Below are 13657 nucleotides of genomic sequence, written 5' to 3' on the forward strand. Positions count from 1 at the left end.
GAGACATTTGCGTCAATCCCAATTTACAATCTATAGTATAGATGGGCTAGTCAAAATGTTTTTGTAAATCAAACCATTCAAAGTGAAATAACTTCATTGCTGACGCGGATAAATTAATATAAGTACATTCATTCGCTTCTTTCACAACAGCCAAATACCCACCCAATAATTCCATTAATGCACCTATCTAGGTCCATCTTTATATACCTGAAACCATACCTTTTGTGATAGATGGTTGGCACGCGTGACGTCATTACCGCGCCCTGCTGGGATTGGTCACTCAGTGGCCGCCATTTTCCTTCCGATTTGATATGACAATGGAGAATAAAAGCGGGTGTGGTGTCAAATTCGATGTTTAGAATATATATTTCCCTCAATCAACAATAAAGGTTGTCTTACAACTGAGAGTGGTCGGACGTTTTCAAACTTTCGTGCAACTAGGAGCAGGATTTGCGTTAGGAAGAAAGTGATTTCACAACGTTTCGTCTCATTTAACTTGAGAAGATTATCATTTCGAAATTGGAGGTTTTTGTTATCAAAAGATTGACAACTTTTTGGAATAACCTTTTAGCCAGCAGCACTTTATGCAGGCAGGTAGGTTTCATTTCAGCTAATTCCTTTCCTAATTCTTGACTGTTATTCAAGTTTCGTTGATAATGACTGTTGTTAAAGGCTTAGGCCATTTATTTCAAAATGTGAATATGAAATTTTTGTAATAATGTATTAAAATCAACATTGGATATAAATTTTAGCATTGCTGTCGTAAACACCGATATATTTAATCTATAGACTACTTTTCATCACGTATAAAGTGGCATGTCTAGTTTCTGTACAGGGGTAATGTTGATTTCTATTTAATGGTATTTGCACACAAAAACAACGCACTTGCATACGAAAGTTAAGCCTCCTATAAAATGATACATTAGTTCGCATCCGCTGAAACTTCAAACCTAAAGAATAATTTGAAGCGGGGATGATGATTCACCTGGTCAGGCCTACCAGGTTCCTGAGAAAAAGATGGCCGTAGAAGCGATCATTAACCCCTGATTCAGGCCCGTAGAAGCGACCATTCACCCCTGATTCAGGCCCGTATATGTAGAAGCGAACATTAATTCCCTATTTCAAGGCCGTAGAAGCGATTACTAACCTCTCATTCACAAAGTATGAATGATCTCGTCCTATTACTCTCCTGCCAAAAAGGAAGGTTTCATGTCAGCTAATTCATCATACTTCTTGAATGAAAATTTCATAACGAGTGCTGTTAAAGGCCTAGACCACCGAATGGAATTGAATATGGAATACTTTGACATAGTTGGCCAGATCATGAAAGGAAAATATAACTGAATGCGTCGCAGTTGAAAGCATTTAGGCCCAGCCCAAAACACAGCCTGTCGTTTATAAAGAAAGCCCGCTCGCCTCTTGGTCTATATTTCCATTGTTCTATTGTCGTATCAAAGGGTAATCAGGGCAAATCTAGATATCCTCAACCCGTAGGAAATAGCTTCCATGGTGGGCGAGAGGCCTGGACGTAATGCTGAACTATCGAGCTCATGCCAATGGTCTCCCTGGAATGAATATAGTGATTATGGCAATAACGATCTTTTTCGAATTTGTCGTGTTGATTGTATTCACTCACTGTGACGTCATCTCAACTTTCTTATTTTCCAGAGCTGGTTGATCAACAATGGTGCAGATCGGCGTAATCCTGTTGGTGATTGCCGTCATGGCAAACGGTAAGTAAAGCCACTTTTTCAGTCTGATATGGAAATATTGAAATAGGCATTAGAATCAATATTTAGACTGATTTCTACCGGTGAGCCCGGCAGAAATTTGACAGTTTTGATAATGATAGATTGATAAGAAAATGATAAGTACACATGCCCCGTTTCATGGAGCTCTATCTTGGAGGCCTGTGTACTCTTTTCCAACGAGCTGCACTACGGAAGACCTCTCAGGGTCCTCTATTCTCTACGATTTAGGTCCGAAAGATGCGATTTGAAACAGAGTGACACCAATGAGAAAGGATGCATCTCAATGAATAAGAATTTAAATATTGCATTTTAGGCCTTCAAGCGCAAACTGTAACTGTGACTAAAACGGTGACACAAACAGTGACAAAAACAGTGCAACCTTCGACAACCTCTGTAGGATCAACCTCTGCGACTTCAACAGTGCCGCCCTCGACGAGCTCTCGCTTATCGACAAGTACCCCCACAAGCAGTGGAACATCAACCACTGGAACTGTTCAAACAGCATCAAGTTCATCGTCAACTGTTGCAACAACTTCAACGACGTCCACAACACCATCAAGTACGTCATCAACTAGTACACCAACTTCAACTGTCATGTCTTCAACACCATCGAGTACATCGTCGACCACTAGTACACCAACTTCAACCGTAATGTCCTCAACACAATCGAGTACATCGTCGACCACTAGTACACCAACTTCAACTGTAATGTCCTCAACACCATCAAGCACGTCTTCGACTAGTACACCAACTTCAACCGTAATGTCGTCAACACCATCGAGTACATCGTCGACCACTAGTACACCAACTTCAACTGTAATGTCCTCAACACCATCGACTACGTCTTCAACTAGTACACCATCTTCAACCGTAATGTCCTCAACACCATCAAGTACATCGTCGACCACTAGTACACCAACTTCAACCGTAATGTCCTCAACACCATCGAGTACGTCGTCGACTAGTACACCAACTTCAACCGTAATGTCCTCAACACCATCAAGTACATCGTCGACCACTAGTACACCAACTTCAACCGTAACGTCCTCAACACCATCAAGTACATCGTCGACCACTAGTACACCAACTTCAACCGTAATGTCCTCAACACCATCGAGTACATCGTCGACCACTAGTACACCATCTTCAACTGTAAAGTCGTCAACGCCATCGAGTACATCGTCGACTAGTACACCAACTTCAACTGTAATGTCCTCAACACCATCGAGTACATCGACGACCACAAGTACACCAACTTCAACCGTAATGTCCTCAACACCATCGAGTACATCGTCGACCACTAGTACACCAACTTCTACTGTAATGTCCTCAACACCATCGAGTATATCGTCGACCACAAGTACACCAACTTCAACCGAAATGTCCTCAACACCATCGAGTACATCGTCGACCACTAGTACACCAACTTCAACTGTAATGTCATCAACACCATCGAGTACATCGTCGACCACTAGTACACCAACTTCAACCGTAATGTCATCAACACCATCGAGTACATCGACGACCACTAGTACACCAACTTCAACCGAAATGTCATCAACACCATCGAGTACATCGTCGACCACTAGTACACCAACTTCAACTGTAATGTCCTCAACACCATCGAGTACATCGTCGACCACAAGTACACCAACTTCAACCGTAATGTCCTCAACACCATCGAGTACATCGTCTACCACTAGTACACCAACTTCAACCGTAATGTCCTCAACACCATCGAGTACATCGTCTACCACTAGTACACCAACTTCAACTGTAATGTCATCAACACCATCGAGTACATCGTCGACCACTAGTACACCAACTTCAACCGTAATGTCTTCAACGCCATCGAGTACATCGTCTACCACTAGTACACCAACTTCAACCGTAATGTCCTCAACACCATCGAGTACATTGTCGACCACTAGTACACCAACTTCAACCGTAATGTCATCAACACCATCGAGTACATCGTCGACCACTAGTACACCAACTTCAACCGAAATGTCATCAACACCATCGAGTACATCGTCGACCACTAGTACACCAACTTCAACTGTAATGTCCTCAACACCATCGAGTACATCGTCGACCACAAGTACACCAACTTCAACCGTAATGTCCTCAACACCATCGAGTACATCGTCTACCACTAGTACACCAACTTCAATCGTAATGTCATCAACACCATCGAGTACATCGTCTACCACTAGTACACCAACTTCAACTGTAATGTCATCAACACCATCGAGTACATCGTCGACCACTAGTACACCAACTTCAACCGTAATGTCCTCAACACCATCGAGTACATCGTCGACCACAAGTACACCAACTTCAACCGTAATGTCCTCAACACCATCGAGTACATCGTCGACCACTAGTACACCAACTTCAACCGTAATGTCCTCAACACCATCGAGTACATCGTCGACCACTAGTACACCAACTTCAACCGTAATGTCATCAACACCATCGAGTACATCGTCGACCACTAGTACACCAACTTCAACCGAAATGTCATCAACACCATCGAGTACATCGTCGACCACTAGTACACCATCTTCAACTGTAATGTCCTCAACACCATCGAGTACATCGTCGACCACAAGTACACCAACTTCAACCGTAATGTCCTCAACACCATCGAGTACATCGTCTACCACTAGTACACCAACTTCAACCGTAATGTCATCAACACCATCGAGTACATCGTCTACCACTAGTACACCAACTTCAACTGTAATTTCATCAACACCATCGAGTACATCGTCGACCACTAGTACACCAACTTCAACCGTAATGTCCTCAACACCATCGAGTACATCGTCGACCACAAGTACACCAACTTCAACCGTAATGTCCTCAACACCATCGAGTACATCGTCGACCACTAGTACACCAACTTCAACCGTAATGTCCTCAACACCATCGAGTACATCGTCTACCACTAGTACACCAACTTCAACCGTAATGTCATCAACGACATCGAGTACATCGTCTACCACTAGTACACCACCTTCAACTGTAATGTCATCAACACCATCGAGTACATCGTCGACCACTAGTACACCAACTTCAACCGTAATGTCCTCAACACCATCGAGTACATCGTCGACCACAAGTACACCAACTTCAACCGTAATGTCCTCAACACCATCGAGTACATCGTCGACCACTAGTACACCAACTTCAACCGTAATGTCCTCAACACCATCGAGTACATCGTCGACCACTAGTACACCAACTGTAATTTCCTCAACACCATCGAGTACATCGTCGACTAGTACACTAACTTCAACCGACATGTCCTCCACACCATCGACTACGTCTTCGACTAGTACACCAACTTCAACCGTAATGTCCTCAACAACATCGAGTACGTCGTCCACTAGCACACCAACTTCAACCGTAATGTCGTCAACACCATCGAGTACATCGTCGACTAGTACACCAACTTCAACCGCAATGTCCTCAACACCATCGACTACGTCTTCGACTAGTACAACAACTTCAACTGTAATGTCCTCAACAACATCGAGTACATCGTCCACTAGCACACCAACTTCAACCGTAATGTCGTCAGCACCATCGAGTACATCGTCGACTACTAGTACACCAACTTCAACTATAATGTCCTCAACACCATCGAGTACATCGTCGACCACTAGTACACCAACTTCAACCGTAATGTCGTCAACACCATCGAGTACATCGTCGACCACTGGCACACCAACTTCAACCGTAATGTCCTCAACACCATCGAGTACATCGTCGACCACTAGTACACCAACTTCAACCGTAATGTCCTCAACACAATCGAGTACATCGTCGACCACTAGTACACCAACTTCAACTGTAATGTCCTCAACACCATCGAGTACATCGTCGACCACTAGTACACCAACTTTAACCGTAATGTCCTCAACACCATCGAGTACATCGTCGACCACAAGTACACCAACTTCAACCGTTATGTCCTCAACACCATCGAGTACATCGTTGACCACAAGTACACCAACTTCAACCGTAATGTCCTCAACACCATCGAGTACATCGTCGACCACAAGTACACCAACTTCAACCGTAATGTCCTCAACACCATCGAGTACATCGTTGACCACAAGTACACCAACTTCAACCGTAATGTCCTCCACACCATCGAGTACATCGTCGACCACTAGTACACCAACTTCAACTGTAATGTCCTCAACACCATCGAGTACATCGTCGACCACTAGTACACCAACTTCAACTGTAATGTCGTCAACACCATCGAGTACATCGTCGACCAATAGTACGCCAACTTCAACCGAAATGTCCTCAACACAATCGAGTACATCGTCGACCACTCGTACACCAACTTCAACCGTAATGTCCTCAACACCATCGAGTACATCGTCGACCACTAGTACACCATCTTCAACTGTAACGTCGTCAACGCCATCGAGTACATCGTCGACCACTAGTACACCAACTTCAACTGTAATGTCCTCAACACCATCGAGTTTATCGTCGACCGCTAGCACACCAACTTCAACCGTAATGTCCTCAACACCATCGAGTACATCGTCGACCACTAGTACACCAACTTCAACTGTAATGTCATCAACACCATTGAGTACATCGTCGCTCACTAGTACACCAACTTCAACCGTATTGTCCTCCACACCATCGACTATATCTTCGACTAGTACACCAACTTCAACCGTAATGTCCTCCACACCATCGAGTACATCGTCGACCACTAGTACACCAACTTCAACCGTAATGTCCTCAACACCATCGAGTACATCGTCGACCACTAGTACACCATCTTCAACTGTAATGTCCTCAACACCATCGAGTACATCGTCGACCACTAGTACACCAACTTCAACTGTAATGTCCTCAACACCATCGAGTACATCGTCGACCACTAGTACACCATCTTCAACCATAATGTCGTCAACACCATCGAGTACATCGTCGACCACTAGTACACCATCTTCAACAGTAATGTCCTCCACACCTTCGAGTACATCGTCGACCACTAGTACACCATCTTCAACTGTAATGTCCTCAACACCATCGAGTACATCGTCTACCACTGGTACACCATCTTCAACCATAGTGTCGTCAACACCATCGAGGACATCGTCGACCACTAGTACACCAACTTCAACAGTAATGTCCTCCACACCTTCGAGTACATCGTCGACCACTAGTACACCAACTTCAACTGTAATGTCCTCAACACCATCGAGTACATCATCGACCACTAGTACACCATCTTCAACCATAATGTCGTCAACACCATCGAGTACATCGTCGACCACTAGTACACCAACTTCAACAGTAATGTCCTCCACACCTTCGAGTACATCGTCGACCACTAGTACACCAACTTCAACTGTAATGTCCTCCACACCATCGACTACGTCTTCAACTAGTACACCAACTTCAACTGTAATGTCCTCCACACCTTCGAGTACATCGTCGACAACTAGTACACCAACTTCAACTGTAATGTCCTCCACACCATCGACTACGTCTTCAACTAGTACACCATCTTCAACCGTAATGTCCTCAACACCATCGAGTACATCGTCGACCACTAGTACACCATCTTCAACTGTAATGTCGTCAACGCCATCGAGTACATCGTCGACCACTAGTACACCATCTTCAACCGTAATGTCCTCAACACCATCGAGTACATCGTCGACCACTAGTACACCATCTTCAACTGTAATGTCGTCAACGCCATCGAGTACATCGTCGGCCACTAGTACACCAACTTCAACCGTAATGTCTTCAACACCATCGAGTACATCGTCGACCACTAGTACACCATCTTCAACTGTGATGTCGTCAACGCCATCGAGTACATCGTCGACCACTAGTACACTAACTTCAACTGTAATGTCCTCCACACCATCGACTACGTCTTCAACTAGTACACCAACTTCAACTGTAATGTCCTCAACACTATCGACTACGTCTTCGACTAGTACACCAACTTCAACCGTAATGTCCTCAATGCCATCGAGTACGTCTTCGACTAGTACACCAACTTCAACTGTTATGTCCTCAACACCATCGAGTACATCGTCTACCACTAGTACACCAACTTCAACCGTAATGTCCTCAACGCCATCGAGTACGTCTTCGACTAGTACACCATCTTCAACCATAATGTCCTCAACACCATCGAGTACATCGTCGACCACTAGTACACCAACTTCAACCGTAATGTCCTCAACGCCATCGAGTACGTCTTCGACTAGTACACCATCTTCAACCATAATGTCCTCAACACCATCGAGTACATCGTCGACCGCTAGTACACCAACTTCAACCGTAATGTCTTCAACGCCATCGAGTACATCGTCTACCACTAGAACACCAACTTCAACCGTAATGTCTTCCACACCGTCGAGTACATCGTCGACCACTAGTACACCAACTTCAACCATAATGTCCTCAACACCGTCTAGTACGTCGTCAACTGCTACACCATCTTCAACTGTGATGTCCCCAACAATATCCCCAACGTCATCTTCTCCACCTGCCCCAACCATTACTGTGCCAACTACAGTCGCACCTACAGAAATCGACCCATCGGCCAAGTTTGACTTGAAGTTCGTATTGACGATTCTTCACAACTACACATCAAACATTGATGACCCGAATAATGCGGCTCACATGAACCTTGCGAATGCTGTTGTGTCTTTCGTAAGTACAACTTTGTTTTGTTGGCGAAAGATGAGAGTTGTCCTTCATTCTATTAACTTTCTAAGTTAACAATCATGATATGTGTCGGATGGGGGACCCACAGATTTGAGTACCAAAAACTTGAGCAGATGAGGTACCGTCTTGAAATCAGAACAACACTATTTTTCAGAAGAATCTCACCTGATAATCTCACCATTTCAGTTGCGATTCATCATGAACTTCATCTTCCGTATTGTTTACGAAATTCCCAAGATAACGTAAGTCTTCATTTGTTTCGTTCCTTCCCAACAGTTGCTTAGTGATACTTGCACTGTTTACTTGCGTACATTTGGCCTCTTCCGGTTGGTCCTTTCCGGGAGGCAAATGAAGCAGAGTCCTCGCATTGGGAGATTGTACACGTGGCTGGAAAGTGGAGTTGTATTGTGGAGAAAACACAAAATGACCATTCGAGTGAAAAAAAAGCCTCTGGAATAGAGATGTCTTGTACAATTTGTGATTTGCATTCGTCGAGAAGATCTCATTGGTTGATTTCAAACATGGAAATTGCGCTGACCAATCAGGTTTTAAATTCATTCTCTACATTTTTAGGAAAGGATCTGCCATTGTTGACGTGAACATGAACATTCCTTTAGAAGACCTGAAGATCGCATCAGATGCCGTTAAAGGGGATTTTAACCTCAGTGCCATGGTGTATGACGCGGTATACAATGCATCCATTCACAACATAACCGTTGATGGTGGTAAATCGGTGCAGTATGGTGAACTGCTGAAGTCCATAGAGAGTGAGTTTGACCCATTGTTTATTCTCCATTTCCATTACAGTTCAAATCATGCACTTTTTTGCAAAGAAGTATATTTACAACGCAAAACCAAACTTGGGAAAAAAATAACACTGAGAATAATCCAAGTCAGATATGATCATCTCTGACATGATGTTTACAAAACACAATATTACTTCGAAAGCAGCCTATCCATGGAAGCGCACGTGATTTGTCTTAAGAACATCAGTGAAGGGATCCCGACTCTTTTGTCGCTTATAAATATCCTCAATTGATCGAATACTTAATTCAATACTTCAGGAGCCTTTCCGAAATCCTACAGTCCCTGTAACTCCAACCCTTGCAAGACGGGACGCAAATGCGTTGACCTACAACCAGAAAAGGAATATAACTTCTACTTCGTTTGTCAATCTAAGTGCAAGGACTACTTTTGTGGCATTTATTCCGAATGTCGTCTAGGCCCGGAGGGTGAACCTTCGTGTATGTAAGTACATGATCACATGTCAACGCAGAGGTCAGTGAAATCCAAGGCACAAACTCATATTTTGTCGGATGCAAACAAAATTATCCCACAAAACCAGCCAATGTGTCGCAGGTGTAGCCTACTAAATCGGGAAATCCGACTCAAGCAAAGATCAATCCAGTCAAGGAAGAACTAACCAATTGTAACAAATGTCCGCTTTTAGTCTTGTTTCTAATTTATTTTGTCTGTCAGTCTGACGAAATATGGTCATTTTCAGATATTCCGAGGCAAGTGTCAAGATTTTCATTGGAATCGCAATCGGTCTTTGCTTCGCCCTCATCACCATCGTAGGAATCATTTGCCTGATCTGCAGGTGGAGGAAGGCGGACACTAGATCAAGGTAAGGGTCAGACTCCCGTGTAACTTTAGTTAATGTTCCCAGGATCTGGTGTTCCATTCATGAGATGACAAAATAGGCCTGACATTAAAAAACCACGTCAGACAGAAAGCTGCAAACTTTGCTTTCCACGAGGGGAACTTCCTCCCCAGTTCGTCTGTCTCTTTTTCCATTCCCGTTGCAACATTTGTCGTGGGGAATACATGAGGGGGCGCCGGTACCACAGTCATGGCCTGTCACAACATTGCCCTAGGCTAGGGCCTAGGAGCGTCACACTCACCCATAACAGAATATCGGACGAGGCAGTGGTAGCAAACATACTTATTAGGAAGATTGTGAAATCGTCATGTTAAGTTCCCGGGAGCGCCAACTGTATGTTGCTTGTTCAAGTGTTGAAAATGCCATGGTGTCATAGTAATGTTCGATTCGAAGTTACACATATTGCATGTTCCTCTTCACTTTGCTCATTTCAGAAGGGAAGACGGGGAGAGCGACCCCACAATCCTAGGAATTGGTCCTGAGGTACACTCGGCCAGGAATGCTGCTTTTTTTGATGATGAGGTACATTTTCTGTATATCAAGAATCAATGACGTGTTGATATTCAACACTCATCATGAAACTGAAGTTCGCCTACTTTTAAGTTTGATGATGAACTAAAGAGGCTTCGTGGAACAAGCAGGGTGACTTGAGAAATTACATCTGTCCGCAGATAGTTCAGTTTGCAGGATTTGACGCCTCAATATAGGCTACGTGCTTGCCAATGCCAAATGCATTCCCATGCTTGTCTTAACCTACATATGCATTGTAACGTTACTGTAAATATCGGCAAATATCGTACAGTTTGTGTTGCTTCTTATGATTCCCTTTTTGTTTTCTAGTCGGACCAACAGTATGATAACTACGACTCATACCTGGCTTTCCAGACGGACTCCATCAGTAAGGCGGTAAGTGTCCAGTGGTACTGTTGCAAGCTGACAGTATGGTAATGAATTGGAAGCTGGCCTTCTGGTAGACCCTCGTCATACACATGCTACATTATTCACACACGTGATGCTGACCTAAGAACAACGAAGGACGACGGAGGAGTAGGCGTGCACGAATTCATGAAATAAATTCGTAGAGAATTTGATTCTGTTACACCTCCTCTTCAGCAAGTTCAGTGAATATTTCTAATCGATATAATAAAATTTACTGTAACTACAATGTCGCCAGATTTATACGTCAAAATACAACTTTCAAGTTTAAGTCCTGAATGATTGATCGTTTTGGTTCACATAAGTGGCGTCTCCTGCTCCTGAAAAATGACCTAAAGCAAATCAAAATAACCTTCGATCTCAACTGCGTTTTCTCTCCTTCAGATGAATATTCCCCGCCCAAACATTAGTCCCGAGAAACTTGGCTTACATAGACTGACGCCTTCACTGGATCGCGGATCACCTTACGAACGAACGAGGGTAAGATTTCGATCATTTCTAAAGGACATTGCCCAAGTATTACAAAACAAGGGGATTGAGAAAATTCAGTTTGTTTCTGCGATCGGAAATGACCGTATATATTTATTATATGTATTCATCAAATCCATTAGACGTCCGCCATCTTGTTTGCCTTACAAAAAACAACAATGTGTAAAATGCTGTGTACAAATCTATGGACATATCTGCATTAAGTTTCTACCGAGTCTTTGTTGAAACCATGCCAGAGGCAATTAAAAATGGAGGAATGCCGATGAATTCCCATTCTGTCTCGTTACTACATGTAAATATGAAAACGGTAGAAAACTTAAAAGCATCACCTGACATACCTGAATCTGATATTGGCTTTACATTCGAAATTCGTCTGTTCTATTAAAATCGTAAAGGTAACGAAAAAGATTGACCAGTACGGGGTTCGAACCCGCGACATTCGCGTTATTAGCACGACGCTCTAACCATCTGAGCTAACCGGTCAGACACATTCTCCTTCATACATCACGGGTGTTGATAACGTTCAATGTGGCTCAAATATGGTGGAAACATTTCTGATTCCTCGTCAGCTAACGTCAAACAATATACTTTCATCAATCTTTTCAGGGAACCAACACTGAGCTTTGAAGAAAAACAACAAGTATTAAAGACTGCCAAGCAAATTAAATACGGGACGTTGGATAAGCCGGAGGTCATCATTTCGACAAAGCAGACGCGCATTGTGGGCTTGAGATTTCCCTTCCTTTTTCGTAGAAGGGGGATTATTTTAGGGGCCTGGTTGTTCAGCATCAAATGTTTCTTCATTCGATGGACAATGCGATGATTTGTTTACCGTTCGCGACAACCACAACAAGAAACACCAGCGCCCCCTGTCGAACAGGCCACTCTTGGACAAACCTGCATTGTCGCATTCTACAAACTCAGGTGCTTCTGAATCATGTCATCATCTGTTTTGACATCGATTTTTTTTCTTGCCATAGAAGAGGGCTTTTTTTCACAACTTGTCAATTCCATGAGATGTTGGCTGATATTATAAAAGACTAGTAAATGCTTTTACTTTGAACTTCATGTACATTTACACTAGCCATCTCTGTAGAAAACTGTAGTAACAGCATTTAGTAGTCTTTATAAATATTAGCCGTTGTCACTGCAAAGAAAATAGTCTAAAGTGACTGGAAACATCCTCAGTAGACGTAAATCCCTTTTATTTCTGGCAACGCCCATTTGTTTTGCTTGTAGTTAAACAGTATGGGCTGGACCCACGCCGAATCATTGTAACAAATATTGCAAACTGTCAAACATTGCGGCATTGTATAATAGAGATGTACATATACTGCCAACATTTCGAACGAGGTGGTCATGGCTTAGCGGGTGTGTAAAACACTTTCTTCTTCAGGTGACTTGTATTTACACTGGGTCGTGTTTGATTGGACACTCTTGTTCCATCCAACTACAATATCAATAACTTTATACTGTCTCGTACTTGAACGTTGTGGTTTTGATGGACCGTGGGGTAGGAGATGCCTCTTTATAATGGCAAATTAGCGAAACATAATCTGACATGCCTAGCTCCAGTCTATAGTCTTCCTTTAAATGATGTCATTTCTTTCCTAATGGAGATTTAGGTATACAACAGTGACTGTGATAATTCGCATACGCCTAAAGCAGGATTTTGAAGGCATGGAGACTTCCGGTTGTTTTGTCCAATCAAAAGCTGCCATTTCTTCTCCATAGTGAAGAATAGCCAAAACAAATGACTAATCAGAACTTGCTTTTGGAAATGCGGGTGCCCGTCATCTCTTCATGTGATCTATGTGTGATTGTATATTTTGTAACATGTTATTTATTTCGTATGTCATTTTCATTTAATCTGTCATTTTCATTAATAAAAACAATGTAAAAGAAAACAGTCTTGTGCCATTTACTCAATGAGCCAGCAACAGGCCGGGTGGCAGATCAGGATTTGTCATTGCGGAGTTCTCACAGGAGCAATGCACCATCTCCCTGAGGTGGAGGGGGGCACGAGCCCTACTAGTACTAGTCTACAGGGAAATCGACTCGGTTCCAGAACTCTTATGGGGTC

At 43.2% G+C, this 13657-nt stretch overlaps 1 protein-coding gene and 1 non-coding gene across 2 annotated transcripts; one reads left to right on the forward strand and one right to left on the reverse strand.

The window, feature by feature from the left end:
* Nucleotides 1-372: 372 nt before the first annotated feature.
* On the forward strand, nt 373-13481 carry LOC135499289 (mucin-2-like). Its single transcript, XM_064789972.1, has 11 exons — nt 373-594; nt 1669-1733; nt 2065-8471; nt 8673-8728; nt 9060-9253; nt 9551-9734; nt 9991-10113; nt 10584-10671; nt 10990-11055; nt 11470-11565; nt 12181-13481. Exons 2-11 carry the CDS (start codon nt 1685-1687, stop codon nt 12199-12201), a joined length of 7284 nt encoding a protein of 2427 aa, XP_064646042.1. The 5' UTR covers nt 373-594; nt 1669-1684; the 3' UTR covers nt 12202-13481.
* On the reverse strand, nt 11984-12057 carry Trnai-aau (transfer RNA isoleucine (anticodon AAU)). The gene has a single exon. It is a non-coding gene; the product is annotated as a tRNA-Ile (tRNA).
* Nucleotides 13482-13657: the final 176 nt, after the last annotated feature.

Source organism: Lineus longissimus, chromosome 15, assembly GCF_910592395.1.
Source record: "Lineus longissimus chromosome 15, tnLinLong1.2, whole genome shotgun sequence".
Classification (NCBI taxonomy): domain Eukaryota; kingdom Metazoa; phylum Nemertea; class Pilidiophora; order Heteronemertea; family Lineidae; genus Lineus; species Lineus longissimus.

Bases quoted from the DNA above. Each gene is read 5' to 3' on its own strand.
- LOC135499289 (XM_064789972.1), top strand. From the start codon at position 1,685: ATGGTGCAGATCGGCGTAATCCTGTTGGTGATTGCCGTCATGGCAAAC. The intron at 1,734-2,064 runs GTAAGTAAAGCC...ATTGCATTTTAG, and splicing joins GATTGCCGTCATGGCAAACG to GCCTTCAAGCGCAAACTGTA. The intron at 9,254-9,550 runs GTGAGTTTGACC...TCAATACTTCAG, and splicing joins ACTGCTGAAGTCCATAGAGA to GAGCCTTTCCGAAATCCTAC.